The following is a 26,609-nucleotide window of genomic DNA, read 5'->3' on the forward strand; positions in this document are numbered from 1 at the left end:
TTTGGTTGTTTCTGACAAATCTCTTCCATTGCCGTACATTCTTGAGCTGAGTTTACTCAAGTCCATAGGCTGCTTTGGTAGATGGTGACACTATATGTTTCGGAATTTGCTCATTTTTTGTGGGTATGTAGCGCTTTGTATGACAAACATATACCTAAAATATTAACGTCAAATACGCTACCGGTTTTTATACGAAAAATAGTTTCTAAAGTGTGAGATAGTGTAAATATAGAAGTGTGAGGGGACCCTCCCTCTTCTTTATATTGGTTAGATTAGATGAAACAAGGGGGAAATTATTTTTGTGTAAATTACATACCGATAGATACATATAGCCGTCTTTACTGGAAATAATCGACGTATTTAAAATAAAAAATAAAAAAAAGGACAAATGGATACCATTTTCAGCGGGGACAGACAACATGGCGGACAAATGAAGATCTAATTCTTGCATTGCGCTCCGAAATGTAGTATCTGTCTGGCCAAGAGCTTAGAAACAAACATGTGGAGGAATGATTTTTCCTGGATTCATGATATTGTTCGGATCTAAAACTGACTTAATTTTTTTCATCGTCTGTAACGCCTCAATGCCAAGCTCTTTCTCAAGATACTGCAAATATATAGAAACAATCTTCTTAACATTTCAATTATATTTTAACAGATAGATGTAGAATCTTGATCTGCAATAGTAAATCATGTAAGAGTCAAAAATAGCATACACCAATGCAACTTCTGGATCCTCAGATCAGTTGGAAGCATTTGTTAATCAACCAATGTTAAGACCACTGACACTATTGATTATATCAAAGGTCACCTGTCCTATGGCTGAAAGTTTCAAATGTTCTTGGCCATTTTAACATGTATGTCCGCACTTTCGATATTACATAAGAAGGATAACAAAAATGGTACTACTGTCACCCTCTATTTTTTGTTTCTTCTCCTTTATTTAACTTGCAAATATATTTTGTTAAATAATCTTAGGCAATCCTATATGGTGAATTGACTGGGGTAGATATAGTTAACACTATGTTGAAACTAGAACTTAACCCTATAAATTGCATGTTTTCAAGAGGACTAGCTTCAAAAGGTATCTACGACTTTCAGGCAAACATAAAAAATATATACCTTCATTTTTCCAGTGCCAACACCATGCTCTCCGGTACAAGTCCCTGTTAAAATAGCAGATAGTAAGCATGCTACATTACTATAGAATAAGGACACTTTGAAGACATTTTTCAGGACCTAAATTAATTGTAGTGCATAGAATAGCTAAGACTTTACAACAAACTCAAACGCGTAACATTGTGACTCATATGAGTCAACAGTTTATAGCCGGTACAATATAATTCAAAACCAATAGGCAGGGCAGGCATGGGTAGGTGAGCCTCGAGTATGAGAATTAGATGGAAGCTTGCTGCTACTTAAGAATTTAAGGCACACGCATGACTGCATCAAGTGGCTATGCTATAAATCCCCAGACCTAAAAATAGTTCATGGTCAAATTCTTATGCGGGTGCACAAATGTCTATACATTTAAGAAGACCTGCAATGGAACTGTTGGCTGTAACTACACTAGGTTGGAATGAAAGCATGTTGATCAAAGCACAAACAAAAACAGTCTAGTTACATATCAAACTTTCCTTCATATATATTTTCCATTCAGGTGAGTGATTACTTAAAGTAGAAACCCCTACAAAAAAATATACTGCAAAATCGAGGTATGCATATGATCTTTTTTAATTTTCATTTTAATTGATTATATATATTAATAACTCTCGTCTGTAACTAAGAATATTTTACACCAAACGTGGTTGCTGAGAAGATTGAAAGAGATTCGAGAAACACTATTATTATGTCCAAAAGAAACGTGGAAAACTTATCCCGTACCTTGCATTTCCAAGGCATTATAGACCATCAACTGGTTTAGTTTTTCTGCTTCCCGTCTTTGCTCTTCTTTATCAGGATCAAACAGAATCAGAGCATGCATGTTACCGTCACCAGCATGAGCAATAACCGTGCTGATATTTCAAACAACAGGAGACAGAAAATCAAAGCGGTCAATATTTGGAAATTGGAATAAGCAACATAGATAATTACCCTAAGAACAAACACCGGCCTCCAACTCGAGATCTTCCCCTTGTTCGTAGATAATTATGTACAATAGTTAAAAACTTTTAATTCAATTGTTCAGTACCACAAGTGTAATACATATTCACAAGAAACTGGCATACCACACCAATGGTGACGCATCAATCTCCTTTTTACTCAGTGATATTAATTCCGCAAGCCGTGACAAGGGAACACACACGTCCTGCAAGAAATAAGAAACAATTAGAAGAAAAAAAAATAGTTTAGCATATCAACATCCAACCCTTGGAATCACATGCTATAATCTTAATCAGTTTTTGCATTTTGCTTTTAAGCATCCTTTTATTATTATATATATATATATATATATATATATATATATATATATATATATATATATAATATATAAGGCAAAAAATGCACATCAAAAGAAACGAGTGCATGCGGATAGATGGTATATGCTGGTCGAACCCATTAAACAAATAAATAAAGGACTAAATAATCTAGCAACAAGGTAAAAGAAAGGATTTACAAAGTAGTTAAAACCAACAGAAAACTAGGCACCTGGCGTCTTTTGTCATTTCAAGCTTATAGAAAGACTAAAAACATAGAACCACAAATCAGAAAACATAAAAGTTAAGTGCAATCATGAGTAATGTTCTTAATCTGGTAAATAACCTAGAGTAAGCATATGATATTTATTTATTTTTTTGATAGAAAAAGCATATGATTAACTGAGGTAGTTCTGAGACGGGAATATGAAATCTCAAAATGCAAATTTGCCAGCATCATTTTCAAGGAAGATAAAATACCAACAACATTTGATTGAGAAAACTGGATTACTTTAAACTGACCGAGATCATTGCTTCAAAATCAGGTTCCATTGCAAAAAGGGCCCAGAGAGCTTCCTTCCTTATCTAAATGCAAAAGAATCACCATATTAGATAACTTGTAAGAAATACAGTGTATCTCAGGTGAATGTAATAACTAATCATTTGATTATTCTATCAAAGCGAGCATTCAGAAGGTTAGCAGTTGTTATACGTCATTGATACTCGGCTGCTCGTCTGTCAGACTTTCGGAAGTCTATTCGTTATTTCGGTAGCTAAAACTGAGGCTAACTGATACTAGTTTTCTTAACGGGAAAGCTGCCAGTTATTTGCTTGTGAAGACAAGGGAACATGTTTTTCTTGTCACAGAAGAGCCGTTTTCATTTCTTGTCAGTCAACGTGCCCATCGTGATTTGCATGATGCATAAAGTCTTTCTGTTGGAAACTTGATGCAATGCTGGTTTCATAGTGTGTAAGAAAACACTTGCATCCTTAAGAATGGTATGATTTTATTGTTTATGCGATAGATATGAAACGTCGATAACTCATATGATGCAAAAGATGCTTCAACTTTTAGTATTGCTCTCTCACCCAGATTCTAGTCTGTTGAACCTAAGTGGATAATGGTATATCTTGCTCATTGTGGTTTACCAGGCTTGCAGCTTAATTCGTGAAGCTAAAGAAATATAGGTACCTCCAGCCTTTTTTGTGGGAGTAAGAGCTTCATATTTCAGGCTACTTGTTATCTGACTGGCTGGCCCTAATTACGCTGACTAGATATGATCATTCTGGACGACAAATAATCAACAAGTAACACCACATGGTAATGTTATGGGAATGAACGGGTAAGTCTTAAGTCAGTACAGAATAGAATTAAGCATTTGCATGTATTAGTAAATTGTAATATCTACCTTCCAAAGTTCCTTCTTTGCTTCAGGTTCTTCAGAAAAAACAAAATCAGAGCCATTGTGCTCCGAAACAAGCTTTTGAACAATAAGTGTTTGCTCACGAGAATATGCCTCTGGAAAAAATAAAACAAGTAAAACCGATAAGCAAATTTAATGACTGGAGAAAGTGACAGAAGAAAATTTTGTGTATGGGATGAAAGATTTTATGCATCGAACAGATGCAATCACCAGCAAAAATGAGCTACGTGCAAATATGAACTAAAACTTACGTGAAGGAAGAAATATTCGATAAACCATCTTTGAAGGATTAAGTAAACAACCTACTTCGAACCACCCAATACGAGATACATTATTAGATATTCGTCAAAAAAATACAACTGATTTCACAATCGTCTTGATTTTATTATTTTCATCACATGAGATCTAGTTTCTTCCAACATTAGAAACATTGACATACTTCACACACACAGATATATACATATATATCCTTAAAAGGGTAAAAATAAAGGACGTTCGAGTGAATATTGTTTAAATAAGTTGGACTGTAGGAGTCACAGAACATAAGTCGTGCAACACACTGTAGAAAATGGAACAGAAAGATAACCCCTATAAAACATTATTGTCTTGCACACAAAAAACACATTCACAAATACCACTTAATACTGAATCATGAAAATTTACGATATGCGAGCAGCAGTAAAATGATTCAGAAGGATCTGAAATTCTGGTAATCTGGTTGAGTCAATTTGGACTAAGAAAACTAACAAATAATATATGCAATTCGAAAACGTCTATGTAACTAACCATCTCGTACCTGTGCCTATAAATTCAAACATCAGAGTTGGAAGCTCTGGCAGATTTTTCCCATTTGCCAGATTGATGGCCTTCACTTGAACCTCATCCAAGAGCTCTACTCTAGACACCTACCACAAGCAAAGCAGCCAAATCAGTAACATGTGCCCATGTAATCCAAGAACATAATAAATCAACAAAATCCTTGTATACCCCGTATTTTTGGATATGGGCTGAAGGACCAAACCGACACTTGGGAATGTGCATTGTGGATATGGGCTGATGCATGCTAAATTATTTCGAAGATCAACAAATTACATTGCTTCAACAGAAGTTTCCGACCATATGCATAAACGATTTATAGACAACTTAGGTTCCTTAAGCGATCAAGGTAGAGGTTTACTGCTAATACAAACTTACAACTAACACTACATTTTTATTGCATTAATTTTGATTTGTATTAGATAGAAAACCCCTACCTCGATCGCTAAAAAGAAATCCAAGTTTCGTATGTGCATTAATACCTCGTATTTTTGTATATGAGCTGGAAAACTTTTATCTAGATAAACACACAGGTATTGCTAGCTCTCTTTGATTCCCGATTCAAGTGACAGAAAACATATTACGGCAGATATAGACATGCGATATCAGTGCCTACTTGAAGTATTTACAAGAATGAAACATTTGGTCAGCCCTGGACTCTCAAACTCTTTGAGCCCAGTACCGCCTAAGAATCAACTTGGGCAACAGGTCTCTAGCTAGGAAGAAGAAGGGAAAAAATGGTTCTCGAGAGTTGAGAGTTAAAGCTAACACTTTACCTGTATCCCAGATAGCATAGTAGCTATGGCAACATCAGCTGCATCCTTAACAGTTGGAAAATTGCACATTGCAACCTGAAATAATATTGAATCATGAGGTGAAGGGCGAAATTATTAGCATATGTGAAACATAGGCAGCAAGAAGACATCAATTGGAGAATTTAGCAATCATGAAAAGACCATCCGACATTTTTGCATGGGACTGTCTTAAGCAGCTATTTAATTAAAAAAATCGAACCAACATCGGACGGGGAAATCAACTTGGAGGTTCTAAATGTTCATGGTCATCCAAGGTTGCATATATTTGCTATTCATGACAGACTTTGGAGTCCAGATGCTAATGGATGCAATGCTAGAGCTAGAGGTCCAAAAAGAATTAGAAGTAAATAAAGCCATCTGTGGTGTAATAGAAGTAAATAAGTCCACGATGTGCAGCTTACAATGCTGCACCACTAAATTGTGTCGACCACAAGACGGAATCTTAATCGTAACAGATCAACTACTACCCACACGGGATAATGAAGAAAGCGCTAATACAATGAAAAGTTATCTTACACTCCTAACAGGCATTTGTAGCTTGATATGAAAACACTTCTCCAGATAGAGAAAATGTGCAGGTCGCTAGTCAAGAGTGCAATATTAAAAGAACATGAAATCTCTTAAGAATCTCCTGAAAAGAACTTAAGCGGACACCTCAACATGCATTTAAGCTTCACGTATACAGTCACTGATCTCTTCAAGAAGCCTGCCTTCTGGGATTCATAGTTTCCCTTCATTACAATATAAATACATAATACCGATAGGGAAGCATGCGGAGACGTTTTCCGTAATTACCAAGAAGTCTGCCTAATGTTTTCCATAATTACCATCAATTTTGAACTTCAGGAATATGGAGCTTCATCGCCAATTTTGGAATATAATAGGTTAGGAAATAGATGCAAGTACCTAACCTCAAAATGATAGGGAAGCAAACCCGCCAAATAGTGCAAACTAGGAGAGAGGAAGGTACCACTGAGTGCTGAGGGATCTTTTGTAGTTTTAGAGTAACCTCCGTTATCACGCCCAAGGTTCCTTCACTTCCAATAATTAAGCGAGTTAAATCGTACCTAAACACACATAAGCTTCAAAGGTAAGCAATTTATATCTAAAATCAGCTTCCTGAAAAATACATGAACCAGCATACTAGAAGAACAGGTGGTTTACAAATCTGAAAGAGATAATAGTACACGAGAAGCATTTTATTTGATTCCAGCAAAAATTCAAGATTGTCTTGCAGACTTGCAGTAATGTCATGTCAACGGAAGAACTAATGGCCAACAGGAGTAGGAGAAGAAAATTACTTACCACAGCAATCATTACGCTAGATTCCCTACACAGATGACACTATCGTGCCAATATAGGTAGGATAGCCAGAGGGCTCATCCAAGACCAACCCTGATTTCGAGCGGTTTTCAGACACCGAGACCAACGTTTCCAGCATAAGATTAGGAAATCCTAACGGTCATAAATGGGTAGGAGTTGTCCACTGGGACCTTAAGGTCCCTGACCATATAAAAACTTGTGTTACTATAGCATATAACCTAATTACGCCAACTTTGGAGCAAACTTTTAAAGACAAAAACAAGGCCCAATACTTTGTATAATGAATTACTGAAAATTAAAGTATAAAGTGTGGAGGCCATTAATGAAATAACACCGTCTGTTTTAGGATTATATCTTACAACTTGTTAAACAATAATATAGAAGAAAGTAACATAAAGATATAATAACATACCCTGCAGCGCTCTTCCGAGCCCGGTTTCCGGTCTTCACCACATCCCCGTTAGCAAGGACTACCTAAAAAAAAGAACCACAAATTAAAAAGTGGCTGGACCAATAGCAGAGGGAACTAAAGGAGGAACTCCCGAACCTTAAGACTTATGACATTATCGCGCATAGTCCCATACCTACAAACTGAGAAAACTACATCAATAAATCCAACTAATTTAAAATACGACAATGGTTCAAATGGTACTTCTCTAAACTAAAACCAAAGATTTGATTTGATCTTCATATGTTAAACCCCTACAAATGAAATCAACCAAACAAAAAAAAAAGTGATAAGTCTCATTAGGTTCATAAGTTCAGAGTTCTGTATGGGTTACTAATTTACTGAAGAAGTAATCAGTATGTCGAGAATCCATTTCATTAGATTTCAGGTGTTTCAACATACTTCAGCTGCTATGAGGCTTCAAAATAGGGTATGCAGTGTTAATGTTTTGTAAGACTATAAAGTAAGATTTTAATCCTAGATTATCAAAGTAGCTGACCCAATTTGACAAGAGAAAGGGTAAGATTAACGAATGTGATTAATGTCAAAGATTTCTACATCAGCACACTCCTCAGAAGTATCCATGGCTTTTCTCGTTTAACTTAAATGATAGACTTAGGAGTACTTAATATACCTTACAGCTAAAGAGCCAGAGCAACGTGTAGCACACATGCCACCGATGGTTGCACCAGGTCCTGCTCATAATCAAATAGAATAAAAGAGATCAAACATAACGCAACTGATTCACTGTTCCAAAGACAATGATAAAACGAAAACCTAAATGGCTAGTTATGAAGAGTGCAATGAATACAGCACCTTCAAGTCGAAAAAACTGATCATGGAAACTAGAAGTGCTCTTATTTTAACATGACATCTTAGATTGATGCAAGCAAAGCAAATCCAGATGGCATAAGCTCACCATACTAAGGCTGTAATGGCCTAATGGCATTCACGGAAATTGAGAAAGAGAACAGTATATATCAAACGTCGCAACACTTTACAAAGGAAAGACAGTAATTGTTTAGGAACCACAGGGTAATCACGAAAGGATGATTTTGGTGAGACAACCTACTCTAAAATATATAACCCCGTCAAGGATTAATAGGAAACTAGAAATAATAGTTAAAAGAATTTTTTTACCTATAATATAGAACTAACTCTTTACTGGGTATAAGTTCAGGGTGGTCCCCAAAGTGAGAATGTTATATGGTGGGTCTCACTACAGAGCGAAGTGTTTCTCCTCTTTTCTATTTTGAATTCTGTACCCCAACAGGATATGAACAAACTCAAGAGCCACGACAACCTCTCCATTTCCTCACCCGCCGATGTAGTGACAACAATGAAGAATTTTGGCATTTGAAACTAAAACAGGTGAACTGATTTTGAGATGGATGAAAACAACATGAAGCATAAAATTCCTAGGAAACAAGATAGGGGAATAGCCGATTTCCTTTTTGCTCCTACGTGTTGTTTATCTTTTTAATATAACAAAATAAGATACATGATCACTTCTCTAGGATCAGGAATGAACGTACCATATTTCATTTTCAAACATGCACTAAGCTTTGTTCAACTATAACATAATTTGGAACTCTCTTTGTTGATTCATCAGGTATACCACTATACAATATTGAGATTTGACCAACCCTTTCTTTCTTTTTTCTATATGAAATCCTATGATGAAGTGTAGTTAAGAAACTCACCTGGATCGAGGGGGAAAAACAGACCATAAGGCTCCAGATATTCATTGAGCTCCATCCATCCAATTCCAGGCTCAACCACAACATCCATATCCTCTATATTTAACGATTTAACATTCTGTAGTCATAAAAAATTCAAAAGAGGCATATGAGAGAGAGGATCACTCATGACTATGTATTGCAATCCCGATGGCACAATCATACTCAGTTTCAAAGTAGTAACTAACGAAATATCAACTTATGTAAATGACTTAAAAAGCAAAAACTGATGCCATCTATCAAACAATTCTTGCTTTTGAAGAAGCTAAATGCCAGTATAAAAAATTTGAAAAAGGCAAATAAAAATTAGTTAAAACATTCTGAGGGAATTTGTAATGAAAGTGCAATCACTTACTTTCATTAGTGTCATGTCAATGCATACACCCCCATTAGGTGACAAGGTATGACCCTCAATTGACGTAGCTCCACCATATGGTATGATAGGAACCTGCTTGAAAAAGATAGACAATTCAGCTAGAACTTGAGATGGCATTTTTTATCCATACACCAGGACGATAGTGAATTAGTAGTTCACTCCCTAGTAACAAATACGAACTACAATGACAAATAATTCGTACCCTTTTAACATGAGACAATATGCTGTTTATATGATTGGTGAACTTTTAGTGTTCTTGAAGTAGTGATTACATGCAAGAAATTCTTATTTGTTCATTCGGAAGGTAAAGACCAGAACCTTATGATTGTTGCAAGATACAACTATCTTGGAAACTTCCTCTTCAGACCTGCAAATAGAATATAAGTCAATGCAAATGGACAATAGACGCAACAATCTTTTCAGTTCCATAATCAGAACTGAAGCTCAGGCAAGAGGTACAAATAACAATCTATCAATTTTTTGAATTATTCCTATAATTATATCCAGCCAAAACCCTAAAAGCCTTAAAAAGAACTGCAGTTTTTTCAAGCTAGCAACTAAATAATTAGTACTACAGCATACCCAAAATGAAAGAATCCACTAACACCTTGGAAAAACAACAATATCCGGGATATTTAGAGCTTTGTGAAAGCTGTTCTGTGGTTTTCCATGGAAATATCTCTCTTCATAATCCCTTGTCATATTATCCTGTACAATTACAAATCAACACACTATATTCATCCATACAAATCCAAAAACCCTAAACGAAAAATTATATATGTCCAGGAAAGTAGAATAATTCAATTTAAAATCTAATAGTGTAATGTAATTACTTGACAGATAGATTCCAATTCTTTGATAAGCTCTTGAGGAATCTCCTTAGAATTACCCCCAACAACATGTTCGGTACTCCCTTTGCCTCCATAACGAACACCATCAGTGACATTAGAATCACAAACAGAAATATTTCTCCGAGAATCTAAGGAACATAATCCAGCAGAAAATGTGAGTGCAAGAGGAAGTAAAGAAGACAACCATGAAAAGTACTGTTTGTTTCCTTCAGTACTAATAATCTTCTCTATAGTGGAAGTAGAAGATGATGTTGATGGGGTTTGAGAGATGTGAGAATAAGTGTTGTTGAAAGATGATGTTGTAGTTCGAAGAGATCTATAAATTTGTTTAGAATTAAACCGAGTGAACCAAGAAGGAAACGCCATGGAAAAATGAGAGACTCGAATTTTCAGGGACAGAAATGATTTTTCTTTCGGGTTATTTCGCTTGTGATAATACCAATTTTGTGTAGACTTCCAGGGCGTTATTTGGATTAACGTTAGGCGTCATCTGGATAGGCACTTGCACGAAATTTTATCAAAACTCCTAGTACTCTTTTTTTGAGTAGAAACCGACGTTTAGCCCCAAAGTTATTGGGCTTAGGACGCTTTAGTCCACTCATCAGAAGACTAGTACTCTCTAGTCCAAAAAATCCTCATGTCCAACAGTTTAGTCCAAATAGGGACGAGTTAGTCCAAATTTCTGCCCATCTAAAAAATAGATTTTTTTCTTATTACCCTCATCACCCTTTCTGTGTTTCGATATTCATTTTTCACATTTAAGATTTATTTTTAGTTTTTTTTGAGAGGGAGAGACAGAGACTGGCACAGAGGCGATTGCAATTAGTATTGTTGTTCTTCACTGAAGATTCGTACTACAGGTTAGAGTTTCGATCTTAGATTTACTTCATTCAATTCCATTTAGCCCTTAATCTTATCTCACATAAATTATTCTTCATACCGTTTACGGAAAATTACGATTCTCGGTGTTTTTAATTTCGCTGATATATAAATTGCAAGAGTGAGTTTCGGTGTTGTTTAATTTCGCTGATATATAAATTGCAAGAGTGAGTTTAGTTACGATCAACTAACTGAAAGAGATAAAGGAAGAAGATCTGATTGCACCGTTTAAGAAATGTAAGTTCTGTATGTACTTTCAACTATTTTGTTAATTTATCTTTCAATTGCCAATATATGTAAAATTGAGTCTCATCATCTCTCTATTTAGATCTAGATTCTCTTTCAGAATCCTCTAAATTTCATTTTCATATATTCAACGTAAATATCTAATTTGAAGTTCTATAAGTCTCACTGGATGTAAGCTTTTGTGTGATTGCTAATCGTTTCTGATATCAATACTATTTTGAAAGTATTGTATATCATATATGATTGAGCTTATCTTTTTGTGTTTGCAAGCTTCTTTTTTTTCATGTTTTTTATAGTCTAAGTTTGTAACAATTTCTAGGTATTTGATATGTGAGTATCCATATGGGTAAATGGTTCCTAGTTCTCTAAGCTTATTTACAACATACTGAATTCATCCACCAAAGTGTAATTAGGACATTTACCATCCTTTTCTTTAGTTCCACAAGAAAATGAAATTAATTTCACTTTAAATATTCCAACTCTAAAGAGGTAGAGTTGGCATTTCTACCTCTTTTTTTTAGTGTACTTACTTTTGGCATTTCTTAATTTCGGTGTTGTATTGTTCTTGTGGAAGATTTTGTTTTATGTGATAGTCTAAAATGAAGAAGCTACTTGAGATGTATGTTTGTATTTTTCCAGTTAGATTAATTGGGATGTTGCATAGTGACAATAATTATCGCTCAAGTTCATGCATTAACGTCTATTTGGTCTCTTCTAAATTATGTTTCTCACTGACTATTTTCTATCTAGTATAGTATTGTACTTATTGTTTGTTTTTTACAACCTGAAACAAAAGGTAACAGACTAATAAGTTGTTAGGACACAGCAAGGTGTACTTGATTGTACACTTGTTCATGGTGATGACTTAAGAGAGGAAATGACTTGTTCATTCATATAGGATGTGCACATTATTGTACACCGCAATTTCACTTGGTGATGAATGGAGAAAGAAAATTATAATCTTCATTTTGGATTATGAATGCTAGATTTTGTTAGGTTTTTATAAATGTGTATTTTCATATATACTAGTTAAATTGATAATGCGTTGTTCTACTTTTTCTTCTATGTGTTGGTTTTCATATTTGTATTGTTACCCGTTTTCTTTAATTGTAAGTGCCAGAGATGGAGAACGACATGCCCAACCTTCCCCTTTTGAATGAGACTGATTGATGGTGAAGCACTGAAAGAAAAATAGACTTGCTGGTGAGCTTGCAGTTTCTACAATATAGGTGTATTTTCTTGTACACCAGTTATACGCGGTGTACATTAAAGTGCACTGTTTTTTCTTTTGTCCTAGTTATACGAGGTGTATATGCTTGTACACCACTTAAATGTGTTGTGATGTGTACATAGTTGTATACATGCTGAAGATTAATGTATACATAGTTATACACCTGTTTATTGGATGCAATGTCTAGGTGCTGATCATGAAATATTAAATTGATGTTGTTACATTTTGTTATCGATTGTTAATGTGTATATAGTTGTACACATGTGATTCTTTATGTGTACATAATTGTACACATATTGATTTTTAATGTGTACATAGTTATCCACCCATTCGTTAATGTGCACATAATTGTACACCTTTTGATCGTTAAGATATTGTGTGGCATGGGGTACTAAACATGTGGTTCCTAGTTTAGAATTTGTGTGACCTATCTAGGTTATGGAGCTATAAAGTCGTGTTGTTTGGATTTTGTTAAAGTTACAGATCTCCCACCTTGCCCTTTCCTTTGGATTAGTTTGGCAGTTTCTAATTCTGATTTTCATGGAATAGCTCTTGGTTTTTTTAAGATTTTACAAAATGCAGTTGACATTATTTTGTCACAAGTTCAACCTGAGCCTCTAATATCTTATATTTTGTATTTCTTTAAACATTCCGTAAGCTTATTAACCGCTTTACATAAATTATAATATGATATGTAGTAATTGTATGAATTATAATTTGATATGTATTTATACTGTTAGGTTATTTTGGTATCCTATTCTAATCATGTTCTAATTTATTTCCACTTTTGTTTGACAGAAAATGTTCCCAAAGAATTGGTGAGCTTCCACGTCTAACCTGACTTGAATATTTATCCTCACTGACAAAGAGAGGTATGTTTCATAGTTCTGATATGTTGGTTTCCTTAGTCTAATCTTAGTTCAGTCTTATATACTGCTCAGAATAATGATACTGTGTAAGCCAAGTGATCTTTGAAATGAAATAAAGGATGCTTTATTCTAGCAGTGCATGGTTTTTAGAGTTGCCGACATAGCTTGACAATGTCTCTTGGAAATTAAGTTACCATCCTTCTATAAGTGTACATATTGGTGTACCTATAATATTTACCGGTATACATATTTTCTTTCTACTTCGGATGGATCTTAACATTTACGTGCAGATATCCGTGGAGTTTGTACAATTTTCCTACACCGATAATAATGTTTGAATTGATCATGCCTTACTTTGGTCGTTTTAATGCGCATTTTCATTAGTCTCACTAAGTTTTCTTTATCTTAAACAATCTGCCTTGTGCTTAATCTGAGGGGGGATCTTTTTTGTAATACTTTTGCAGTGGCTCCGTTGGGATTGCATTGCATGTATACGGTACATTTAAGGTTATTGATAAGAAGGATACTGCTCAACAGAAAAAGTGGATTGTGTTAGATTTGAATAGCATGCTTGTTAGTGGTGCTTACGTGGAGTTGTATGTGGTGTAGAAACCGGTGCACCTTATCTTGTCTTTGGATTTTCTGGAATTTTGTAGATGTGTATATGTCTTACATCAGTGTAAACTAAGATATTTAAAAAATGAAAATTATATGGTCATATGGGTACTCTTTTTGTCGAGCTCGAAAAGAGCTTTCCGAATATATAAAGTTTGCGAATTTTGGAAAAGCGGTTCAAAAGATAAATTATTTTTTAATTATTTTTATGTTAATTAAAATTGCTGACATCATCACAAGTCATTGTGGACTAAACTGTAAATATTTGGACTAAATTGTAGATGATGAGGGTTATTAGTGTTCTTTTCCGTATTTTGGACTAATTTGTACCTAGTTGACTCGGGCTTGATTAAACCGTACTTTTGGACTAAAATGTATTTTTCCCTTTTTTTAATACACTTTTTTTTTGGGATATTTTGGCTTTGGGTCTCAAAAAAGTGACCAGTGTTGCGTTTGGGTCTTGAAAAGTTTCAAATTAGAGTTTGGGTCCCAAGACTAAGGTTGACCGTGTTGACAGTTATAAAGTTCAGTTAAATACGGAAATGACCACTTTAATTTTATGTTTTAATTTATGTACTAACTTTACCATTGACATATCTGTTGTATACCCGAGTCAGATAATCATTCTTTGGCGATCCAGGGTTCTTAGCTGAAAAGTAGATTTTGAAAAAAAATTGTCTGCCTTAATTGAACTTCAGAAATTGATTGAAATATACGGTGTAAATGGTTGTTTTGGGTTGGAATTGCTGAGGTTAAACATTAGTACTGCACTTACTTTTTATTGCCCACAGAAAGTTGAAGAAGATAATTGAAGGTAGTGAATAATCAGTAGTATCTTCGAAATGGATTTAATTAATATTATTACTTTTGGTTTGAGATCTTCATCTTCTCCGTTAATATTCTTCTTGTCTTCATCGCCATCGTTGAATTAAATGCATCACCAACAACAGATTTACCATCATCGGCATTAATTCTGTGAAAATATCTCCTCGAAATTCATTTGGGAATGATCAATTTGTTCTATCAGTTGCATTGTGATGATATTACGTTAGTACTCACCATAATAATAATCATTACAGAGAAGAATAAGTTTTGATTCACCTGCTTCAACTCATGTTAAAAGATTCCTCATATTCCCAATTCAAGGTCCAAACATTTAGTGGTGGTCCGATGGAGAATAATGGGTAGGAGTTTGTTTTGGTTTTGGGTTAGTGTTGCTGCGAAAGTTGGATATCAATTTTTTTCAGTTTTGGACACAGTTTGAGAATGTAGAAATAGGTGAGCGGAGGTGCTAATGTTATTGACTATTGTTGATGAATGACTATGTATTGACGAGTTTTTTTTGGAATCCTAATAGTGTTAGATAGCTGGATTGTTACCCAATACAAATTTACAGGTTGAGGAGTATATAAAGAGAGACAAACAAACATCAAAATGACCTAGGGACCAACAAAAGAGTACATTATTACTTGGACCTTGGTCGTTCTGGTTTGACCAAGGCGATTTAGGGTTTGGCGATTTTCTTCTTCTTCTGCTTCGAATATCATGGCACCGCCGTTTGATGGTGTCGTAGGTTCTCCTACTCCGACCTTTAACCCTCTTTCATCTTCTCCCATGGTGACTGAGGATGCTATTCAGGGAGACGATTCGTTACAGTCTGCTAAGAAGAGTTTTATGGAGAACTTTCCTCCACTTGTGGGTTCTTGTTCGTCTGATCACCGGAATCCTCCTGGTTCTTTGGGTGGTGGAACTTCTTCTTGGGCAGGAATGGTTTCTAAAGATCTAAGGAATCTTCAGATGAAAAGTGATGATTTGAAGTATCGTGCTCCTCAACTATTTAATGGTAAGAAAAATTTTGTTTCCTCTTTAGCTGATTTTGAGGATGATATTAGACAGTATGAGAAATTGGTTGTTGGGGCTTTTGTGGGTCGTCGATTACCTTTTCATTTTGTTAAGAAGATTTTACTTAGGCTCTGGAAACTCAAAGGGTAGGTTCACATAACCTTGCATAGTGATGCCTCTTTTGTGTTTGATTTTAGTAATGATGAGGATAGACAAAGAGTACTAGAAATCGGTCATGTGTATATTGCTAGTAGACTTTTTATGATTCGGACATGGTCTCCAATGGTTGAAAAAATGGCAAAGGATCTTAAAACTATTCATGTTTGGTTCAATCTTAAGAAGATTCCTATGTTTATATGGAACCATAAGGGGATTGGGATTATTGCTAGTTACCTTGGCATTCCTTTGATGAATGATAAGAAAACCTTTGAGAGATCTAGAATGATTTTTTCTAGGGTTTGTGTGGAGATTGACACTAGCTGTGGCTTCCCTGGTGAGATTCCAGTGGTGATTGATGGCAAGGAGGCTTTCAAGATACCTTTGGAGTGCTCTTGGAAACCACCAAGGTGTCTTGGATGTCAGAACTTTGGACATTCAGATGCTAAATGTCCTCTTAAACAACACATTCCAGTTGAGAAGCAGAAGGCGCAACCTACTTCTTTACCTCAGAAAACTGTTTGGGTGGTTAAAAATACATATAAAGTACAAGATTCAATTCCTGCTACTAATTTGGATGGTGTTACTGAAGATGTTATGGAAATTCACATTGCTGAGGATAGAGAGATTCAGGACATCCCTGATGTTACTCCTTCAACTATTGAGATGGTGATGGAGAGTAGAAAGATGATGTATGATGAAAGAGATATGGCTCATGGGCCTTCTCTTCCTGTAAATAATACTGGTATTGGAGTAGTGACTGATATTCATACTAAGAATGCTTATGAGGTCTTTTTGGAAGTTTCTAAAGCTTTTGAGGAGGTGAATACAGGAGGTAATTCTTCTGTTGTTAATGCTTTAGCTGCTGAGAATTTGGATCCTAACCTGGTGGCCCAAAAACAAGGTGCAATTTCTGTTGGTACTAGGGTTAGAGATCTAAATGCAAAGAAGCATCAAGTGGTGAAGAGTATCCATCATATAGGTACAGATTTAAAGAAATATGCTAGAGGTAAAAAGGGTAAAACTCTAGTAGTAAATGTTGTTTAAGCTTGGTTGTTGGAATTTTAGGGGATTGATTGTTTCAAGTAGAAGATAGGAATCTAATTTGGAAGAATACTTTAGTGGTGTGTGGATCCTGGTGTCCTTATTCTCAGGGATAAACATGGTTAGCCTGTTGGTAGTTGCAAGGTCTGGTTTGGCTTTTACTGTGTTGGATCATGGTTTCCAGGGAGTTGAATTTGGGATATTGGTTGTTGTTTATTTGAGATGTTGGAGAGATCAGTTGGGTTTGGATCTCTTGCTGCGGTTTTTGCTAATTAACAATAGTGGTATTTTTGGTTGTACTTGGTTACAGTCTAGCGCTCCATAACAGACTGTTTTTTCTTTGTTTTTGGTTTTCCTTTGTTTGGGTTGGGGGCTCTTTACTCCCTTCTTATTGTGTCAAAATAAAAAAAGAAACATCAAAATGACCTCTTCATGCATTTCCAATTACGCATATTAAGTGTCTGTTAAAAGTCCATAGCCAAGTTCACTCCACCACCAGTCCGTCAGATGCATTTCAGTAGATTAAATCTGACCATTAGATATGTTTTGCTAGATTGTTAGTCACACGTGCAACACACTTGCTAACGATAATTGACGGCGTTAACTAAATTGAATCAATAACCTAAACACCCAACCATATCTCTCACACCACGTCGAGAGTTGCGCTTACCTCCCCCCAATTGGCCGATGAACAAAACCCTCGCTCTTGATTGGCTGAAAAACAAGTTATCCCCCTTACATTTCATGGCCGTCAATTTCTAATTGAATTGATTCGATCTGATACTCCAAATTGGACGATAACGTTCACCCTCTTTTTGTGTTGCGAGTCGACAGAACCCTTGATCCTGATTGGTCGGAATTTTAACAAAATTCTTACACCGCATTTACATGATTTTACTAAAATTCGAACCGTAAGATTTGCTAAAAATTAAAATCGAGCTTCTTAAAACCGCAAAAAAAACGAAAATATTTTAAACACGGTTAATGTTATGGATTTCCATGTCTAAAAATATAGCAAAAAAAGAAAATAAAAACTGACTTAATCTTATTATTTTCCATCTTTTTAATTGTTATTTATAGGTGCCAAGATCTTTTGAGATTTTCTGGAATTATGTAAAGAAAAAGAAATAAAATATACGGGAGTATATTTCAGAAGATACTACCAACTTATATTTGTTTTTTAAAGGAAATCTAATGATATAAATTATAGGGATTTTCATTATTTTTTTTGGATATTCATTAACAAATCTTGGAGACTATTAGAAAACTATATTCATATATATCTCCATTTATATTAAGAACAAAATGATCTTACGCAAATTTATCGGGTGTTTCATTGGAAACTTTCTCCAAACTGGGAACAAAATGTTCCATCTCTTACTTTTATAAACTAATCTGGCATTGGAAACTTTCGCCAAATTTAAACGAAATAATTAAAGAAATTTCGTGGCGCCCAATTTACATAGGTATATATAAACGATAGATATAAGGCTCCTAGATTTGCACTTTACGATCGCACTTTACGACCGCCCTAGCCTATAGTTTCGTTTTCTCGGCATACCTGTTGAAAAAGAAATCAGGTGAGGAATTACAATGACATACACATGTACGAGAGAGATTATTCTCAGAATTTTGATTTTAAATTATTGTTTTATCGTACTAATCGGGCGTTTTTATGCAGAATACCAAACTATCGAAACTCTATGAATTTGTGTCCGTTTTTGTTCCCATAAAGGTGTCATGCCTTGTTCGGTCATCCGGATGGCAAGTACTGCTGTTCATGCTTGATTTTCCGACTTAAGGGGCGAAGTTGAGGGAAGCAGAAAGAAAGGTAACAATTAGAAACCTTATATGTTATCCCTAAGAGTTGAGTTTTCTTTGTTTTTTTTTCGTTTTTTTTTTGATCTGACTCAACATGACCCTGCTCTAATCTCATAGCCCTGTTTGTTTATATTTTGCAGCCATCACCACCATAATCCAAAGAGTATTCTTCCTAGAAAAATCACATCTTCTTACATGTTCAACACTAAATATTCGATTTTCTTTTGTGATTTCAGGTGATAAATTCTGTTACGAGTTGTAATTCAATTGAAGTCGAATATTACTCCAATGGCCAACAAGGTATTCATCCCTTCGACCTATTCCCCGATTTCAGAGATAAATTAGAACGTTTATCCTGTTTCTTAATTAAGAACGTTGAGATATCACTATTCAATAAAAAAGTATGCGGCCATTACAAATAAAAACAGTAAATAACTAAATATGATTCGTTATTGTGATTTTTAGGATAGATAAGAATAGTGTGGTGATATGGGAAGGAGTTGACAATATAAATTTACTCTTCCACAAGATGGCGACTTCTTTCTATTGGAGTAACACTGGCGTTTTCCAAAGAGGTAAATAAAAACAATAACCATGGAAATCTTAATTATGTTTTGAAATTTGTGAGCCAAGATAAGAGTGAATTTCCTTTTTGATTTTCAGGGGAAATTTGATCCAGCTGTAGCCTGTAGGTAGGAAGGACGAGATAGAAAGATTAACGAAAATTCTTTGCAAGCGTCGGAAGAATAACATGTGCCTTATTAGAGACCTTGTTGTTGGTAACACTACCATTGTAGAAGGTCTGGCGCTTCGTGTTGTGAACTCCAGGGATATTCCTCCAAACCTCCAGGGTAAATAGATTATAGGTAACCTTAAGATGATACCAGATTAACAAAGATGTGCGGATTGAAAATCTACCTATCTTACTTTTAGGGGGAGTATTAGCTTTGTTATTATAATGTCAACTGCGGCATTTATGGATTGAATGTATACAGATTATTGTGTTGCTGAATTTGGGAATCAAGCGTATGTGTAATGAATTCTTGTAATTTGTTTATCCATACGATGTAAGAGTTTTGTCACTAAAATTGACAAGGGGGAGATTGTTAGAGAATGGCTCGGTTGAACCCACCAAGCGTTGGTATGTCAAGTTTGGTTGTCATATTTTAGTGAATCAAAATTCATTTAAAGAGTCGCTTGATTATATACTAGAGTCAACTTCGTATAGGTTAGCTTTAAAGTATTAGGATATGAGACATTACAAGTACTACGTGAAGACTTGAAGAATGTGAAGAAGTACGGAGCTACAACGACAACATCATTATTCCATTTGAGGTTAGTAATATTTGACTTGAACTGTTTCATTCCCTAACTATCTTTCAAGTCGTGCATATTGAAAACAAAACTGCGAAGCTATGAATGATTATACTCTAGTTAGACGTAGTATTAAGAAATACAATACGAAGTATAATTATCTTTTGAACTTCGTATATAAGATATCGACATAATCGTTTGAATGCTAATGTGATTATGTATGGGTATGAGGTGAAGATTTCATCATAGGAAACAATGTTTTACATTCGTTTAAAAGAAGTAAATTCATGAACTTGTTTTGTGAATCGAAAGGGAAATCGCTAGGCTTATTGGTATTGTTATTCATTGTATATATTTTGAACTACCAATAAGTGTGATTAGTATGACTTGCTTATGTTATTGGTAAGATTATTCACAAGGCATGACTTTTGTATTGGTATGACTTTTATTAGTGAAACCGATCTTAAGTAATCATCTGAGATGGTATGATCGATTTAGTGTTATTGGTATGACCAACTCTAGGCAAAGGGGACCCGATCCTAGTAAGAGGGGCAACCGATCACAAGAGGGGAATCGATCCTTGTAAGAGGTGCAGCAAGTTTCTAGATATTGGGAACCGATCCTATGAACATGTGCAACACGTTTTTAGATACTGAAAACCGATCCTATGGACATGTGCAACAAATACAAGTTAGATACCATATATATGTGGGAACCAATCCTAGTACCTAGTCAACCAAGTTTTAGTAACTAGAGTGACTAATTCTAGTACCCATATGGAGGTAGAACGAAAACTTGTTTTGGTAGAACCGTGAAACCCATGTTTGGTGATTTGATAGGATAATCAATCACATAGTTCTTGGAAGTCAGGCGAACCAATTCTAAACTTGTTTGGAAGTGTGGCAAATCGATTCCAATATTGTAAGTATTAAAGAGGACTTACAAAGTAAAGATGTCGACATACTTTGAACACGTGCAGTAACGCTTATCATTTATTGTTCAAAGATATTCATTAATAGCTAATGGAGAATCCCGGATCGAAAATAAATTGAGAATTTTTCAATTAAGGTTTTTAATTTTATATTTGGAAAATAAAATTAGTAATGTGCATTTACTAGTTGGAGATTTTCTAAGAAATTTCGGTCAATATTTGGACAAAGCATTTCCATGAATTATGAAAACCGAATTTGGAAATATATTGTGTTAGAGCATTGCCCGGTCGAACTCGTATGCGTTTCTATCTCAAGCATGTTTGCCAATGTTAGTGATCAAAACTATAAGTCTTGATTTCTAGTCTATTATAGCTAAGTCTCGGACTAGGATAGAAAGTGTAGTTGAGCTCAATGACTTCATGGCGATTCATCATAAAAGTAGAAGAACTACTCAAAGTACCGGTGGAACTTCTCGACAAAAAGGTATGTGAAGACTTGAACTTATATGTCACTCAAAAGTATATCTACTCTATCTCCTACTTTTTGAGACAAGAAGTCGTATGCTATATGCATAGACTTGGATTATACACATTTGGTATTTCGAGTCGAGTATACCTCACCTATCTATATCTCGAAATATATGTTGGTAAGCTTTTCGATTCGATCAAGTTTATATTTACCTAGTGACGAAAGTCATGATATGTTTCAATCACTTTGAAAATTGCTTTGACGAGAAATGGTGTAACAACTGTATAACGTCCTCTAAGAATGTTTCAATGATTGGAATGAGGGTTTGGATTACATAACCAATGGTGGACATAAGCATTGTTGTGGAAACACATTTATGTATAAGTCTTATTCCTTAAACCAAAGTTTGCGAACTTTGTTGATCAAGAGAACCGGAAGAATCACGTGAGCCAAGTCCGCGAACTGCCGAAGTTCTCAAACCCGAGAATTTCTGTTGGAGTTGACAAACTACTTGCGTGAAGCTAAGTCCGCGAAGTCAGTCCGCGAACCGGCGAAGTTCTCAAACCCGAGAATTTCTGCCGGAGTTTGTAAACTCTGCTTGGTAACTTAAGTCCGTGAACCTAGTCTGCGAACTTGAGAAGGTTATATATCTAAAGATGATTTCTGAACTTAAACTTAAAAAGACTAAGGAATGCAGTTTGCAAACCGTGGCTATAAAAGTTCATGAACCGATTCAAGTGAATCAAATCATCTTTGCTTCAATTGTGTCTTGTGTAGTACATGAGATTTCTTTGCAATTGAACAACTCTCTAACTAGTTCATTTGAAGTCATTTGAACTAGTTATGGTGAAGAAGAACGTGGTTGATATGAAATGCTCACATGGATAACCTTTTGATTAACTATTGTTGAACCAACAAGTGCATACCTTTGGGTACGGTTAACAAATCTAGAAGCGTGCATTGTCAAGTGTGTGTAACAAGCTAAGTTTTCGATCTAACGGTTGAGAAATATAGCTTGAATCTAAATCATATTTTCATCTAAGGTGAATATTGAATGCTTTATTACTAAGATAACATTGATTGCAAACCCTGATTTGAAAGACTATATAAAGGAGACATCTAGTATTGTGCAAAACTAATCCCCACACCTCACGTGTGATACTAGTTTGCATACTAGAGTCGATTCTCCTTTAACCTTTGGTTTTCTTCTTCTAAAACCAGGTTCATGACTTAAAGACTTCATTGGGATTATGAAGCCAGACCGATACTACTTTTATCGTAGTTGTGTGATCTGATCTTGCATCTTCTATCGTACGAGTACAATCAGATTGATTGGATTGAGATTGATATCTCCGATAGGCAAGATATAAAAAGTAATCACAAACATCTTCGTCTCATTTTTTGTGATTCCGCAACATCTTGTTTCGCTACCATACGATTAAGATTGTTGTGAGGTGATTGATAACTCTAGGCTGTTCTTCGGGAATATAAGATCGAATTATCAATTGGTTCCTGTTCACCTTGATTATTATCAAAAGACGGAACAAAACCTTTAGGGTTTATCTGTGGGAGACAGATTTGTTTATTGCTAAAACCTGCGATTTTGGGTCGTAGCAACTCTTAGTTGTGGGTGAGATCAGCTACGGGAATCAAGTGCGCAGTATCCTGCTGGGATCAGAGGCGTATGGAGTACAACTGTACCTTGGATAAGTGGGAGACTGATTGGAGTTCAACTACAGTCCAGTCCGAAGTTAGCTTGGAGTAGGCTAGTGTCTATAGCGGCTTAATACAGTGTGTGTTCAATCTGGACTAGGTCCCAGGGGTTTTCTGCATTTGCGGTTTCCTCGTTAACAAAATTTATGGTGTCTGTGTTATTTCAATTTCCGCATTATATTTTTTTATCTTTATAATTGAAATAATACAGGTTGTGTGTTAGATCATCAATTAGAGTAATCCAACATTTGGTTGTTGATTGTCATTGATTGATCCTTGGATATTGGTCTTTGGTACCATCCAAGTTATTCCTTGTATTTGATTAAAGACTCACTGATTTCTATTAGCTCGAGTAAATCAAAACAAGAGAGAGATATTAAGACCTTGAGATACTTTTACCTAGATCGAGTCTGACTGTCTAGTTGATTCTCTAGAAAGTATTTCAGAGTTAGTCCATACAGATTGCTAAGCGAAATATTGGGTGGTGTTGTTAGACCCCCGCTTTTTCAATTGGTATCAGAGCAAGCAAACACCTCAAACCTTATAAGTTTTTGTTTGTTCGATCCTCTATGGGAAATCTTTTTGGGAGGCTTGCTTGCAGCATCTGTAACGCGCACCAGAGTTCCTTAAAGGTTGTTCAGAGATTATCACACTTCATTCCTATGGAAGCACGTGATAATCCTATACCATCTAGCATGTCAGAAAATTTAGATGTGAAGAAACGATATAAGGAAAAGAATAAAAAGAATTGTCGAAGAAAACATGGTCAGCGCTCAAGGGTATGGACTCTCACAAGAATTACTCTTAATCTCTTTGAGGAATACTACCATAAAGGTTTCATTGACAAGGAGCTGTTTAGAGTGTTTGAAAGTGTTTTGCAATTCTTAGAAAAGCTTAATTCCATAGAGAATTTGAATTGTTCTGACAAGAGTTTTGTGCTTGTCAAAGCATTTTCTAATGATGCACAAACTGTTCTAAACACCGATTCATGTGAAGCCGATAAAAAAGATTCGTATGAATTGGGCAGAGGAACCATTTGTCAGAAAAGGTCATCTCCTTGTCATAAGAAATAGAACCCACACGACTCTAAGTATTACCATTACGATTATACTCCTGACTCCGGGTACAAATATCAACCAGAAAAATTGCATGGAAAATTCTATGCAGTTTCCAGCACCTGATTTAAGGATTGGCTCTACCCCATTTGTATATAACTTGAAATGGGGCAAGTAACAGGTTGATTTTTGTTTTAATCTCTCTTTTCTTATTTTTTGTAATAAGAGCTTTTCAGTAGGTACTTTTTCTTTTGTTGTCCGTACCTTTAAAAAATCCTACTCCTCAAATGGGTCACGGTTCGTGCACGGGTCAAAGCCCATGTAGGGTATATAAAAGAAGTTCGCGGATGTGTTCATCTTCTCAAACAGTCCGCGTACGTGAACCTCTAGGGTTTTAGTTTTTTCCTCCATCAAAGCTTTTTTGGAGAAATCAAAAGGAATGGTTTTCAAGGCTCACTTCAAGTAAGTATTTTCCTCTTGATCCTTGCTTATTTCTAAATCTATGATGAATTCTAGAAACTCAAAAAGGTGTTCAAAAATCTCAAATTTCCCTAGCTTGAATTCTCCTAGAATTAGATTTGTGAACGAGTCTTGTGACAGGGTGTTTCATAAGATTGCCTCAAAAGGGTTCATTCTAGAAAAGAGATTGGATTTCTCTAGTGGGCATGAGAGGATTTGGCTTGCTTTAAAAAATTCAAGCTTGGAAGTATTTTTGATGGTCTTGGTGAAGGATTTGATTCTCTCACAAAGATTTTCTATGCCAACATTCATGATATTGATTACAAACAAGATGGAATTAAAATCCATGATTAGTAGAGAAAGGTTTCTTGTTGATAGAGAATTAATTTAAAGGATTATCAAAATACCACTGGGGAACGTACGACTTCCTAGACCAAGTCATGAACGTCCGTCGTGTGATGATATCTCAATTGGACTTTGTGGCAAGAAGGTTGTTTGGAGTCAAGGAAAGTTCCCTACTAATGATCTTAGTATTGCGTTGTTGGATTTTGGATAACTTAGTATCCCCAATCTTTGTCCCTCCACAATTGAAAATTCTTGGTGGAGTCATGAGTTTGCGGAATTCGTCTATTTCCTTGAATCAGTCTCGATATTTGTGGTTTCATTATCTTTCAAATGATTTCGATGACTTCACCCGTCAAGACGTTAGGTTACCCTTGCTTGATTAGTCAAATATTTCGTGACCATGGGTTTGATTCAATTGGCAACTCTCTTGGGGTTCCCGAACCAGTTCGTCCGTGTACCTTCAGGCGCATAAGGGGAAATGCTTGCAAGTGACAAAGAATCGCTTATCTTGATTTCAGTGACCCCACCACCGTGAGCCTTCTTCAAAAAATTCATAAAGGTATGTGTAAGTTTGATTCAAGGGTGAAGTGTGTCCAAGAAAAATTGTCTTTGGTTGCAACAAAGTTTCCCAAGCTCAAGGAAGATTTGAACGCAATTCAAGCATCTTGGAATATCTTCGATGAGGAAGAAGACGAGTAATTTGTGTTCATATTGTTGCCTAGATGTCTTGTTTTTGGTTTAGTTGGAAGAATAACTAATGCTTGAATAACAATGATTGTGACTACATATAGCTATTTTTTTTCATCTTCTTGTTCTTTTTTAGGTTTATTGGTATTAAATTGTAAAAATATTTGGAGGATGATGTTTTTGCAGTATTAATCTTTATAATTTGTTATATTGCAATGGGTCATGGGATATTGGTGTTTACGTCCGTGAACTATATTTGTCCCATACTTTGTCAAAGTAAAGTCGTTCGTGGTCGGTATTCACGTACTGGTAAAAGAATGAATGGACTTTTGACAAATACAAAAGTTAAGCCTATATTGTCAAACGTTTGATGTAAGATAGGTTAAAATCTTTTGTTTTCAAGGATTATATCTATTAATTGTCGTCATGCCAATAGTGATTGAAGATAGAATGAATCCTTGTGTATTCCGCAGTATTGATCATCCCTGATCCATATTTTACGTATTACTGTGAGGCTCCGTAATGTATCTTATGTTCAGCATTATACAACCAAGTTGATTTTCTTAGCTTAGTTGTTGTTCCGTGAGATATGTTATGTCGAGCATATTGAACTAAATTAATCATCTTGTTTGGTTATTTAGTTATTGCTCCGTAAGTATTCTTATGTCGAGCCAAACAAATGACAATTAAATTGATTACTTTTATAATTAGTTTGGTTGTGTAT

General features: G+C 35.4%; 1 protein-coding gene across 3 annotated transcripts; it reads right to left on the reverse strand.

Moving 5' to 3' along the window:
• Window positions 1-218: 218 nt before the first annotated feature.
• LOC113322947 (D-lactate dehydrogenase [cytochrome], mitochondrial-like) lies at window positions 219-10,681 on the reverse strand. 3 transcript variants are annotated; one of them, XM_026571152.1, is made up of 17 exons: window positions 10,192-10,681; window positions 9,966-10,066; window positions 9,677-9,725; window positions 9,338-9,430; window positions 8,947-9,061; window positions 7,878-7,938; window positions 7,343-7,379; window positions 7,208-7,269; window positions 6,443-6,539; window positions 5,434-5,508; window positions 4,638-4,746; window positions 3,827-3,936; window positions 2,940-3,002; window positions 2,229-2,308; window positions 1,885-2,015; window positions 1,123-1,166; window positions 219-607 (listed from the first exon to the last, which is right to left on the reverse strand). In XM_026571152.1, exons 1-17 carry the CDS (start codon window positions 10,573-10,575, stop codon window positions 488-490), a joined length of 1,731 nt encoding a protein of 576 aa, XP_026426937.1. In that variant the 5' UTR covers window positions 10,576-10,681; the 3' UTR covers window positions 219-487. The 3 variants fall into 3 exon arrangements, 2 of the variants coding, with proteins under 2 accessions (XP_026426937.1, XP_026426938.1); XM_026571153.1 differs by lacking the exon at window positions 7,343-7,379 and having other exon boundaries at window positions 7,883-7,938; XR_003347366.1 differs by lacking the exon at window positions 219-607 and having other exon boundaries at window positions 1,143-1,166; window positions 2,929-3,002.
• Between the last annotated feature and the right edge of the window lie 15,928 nt (window positions 10,682-26,609).

This window comes from Papaver somniferum, chromosome 11, assembly GCF_003573695.1.
Source record: "Papaver somniferum cultivar HN1 chromosome 11, ASM357369v1, whole genome shotgun sequence".
Taxonomy (NCBI): Eukaryota; Viridiplantae; Streptophyta; class Magnoliopsida; order Ranunculales; family Papaveraceae; genus Papaver; species Papaver somniferum.

Coding starts and splice junctions, on each gene's coding strand:
- LOC113322947 (XM_026571152.1), bottom strand. CDS start 10,575: ATGGCGTTTCCTTCTTGGTTCACTCGGTTTAATTCTAAACAAATTTAT. Junction 9,726..9,965: donor GATATTGTTGTTTTTCCAAG/GTGTTAGTGGAT, acceptor TTCTATTTGCAG/GTCTGAAGAGGAAGTTTCCA. Junction 3,003..3,826: donor CAAAGAAGGAACTTTGGAAG/GTAGATATTACA, acceptor TTTTGCATTTAG/ATAAGGAAGGAAGCTCTCTG.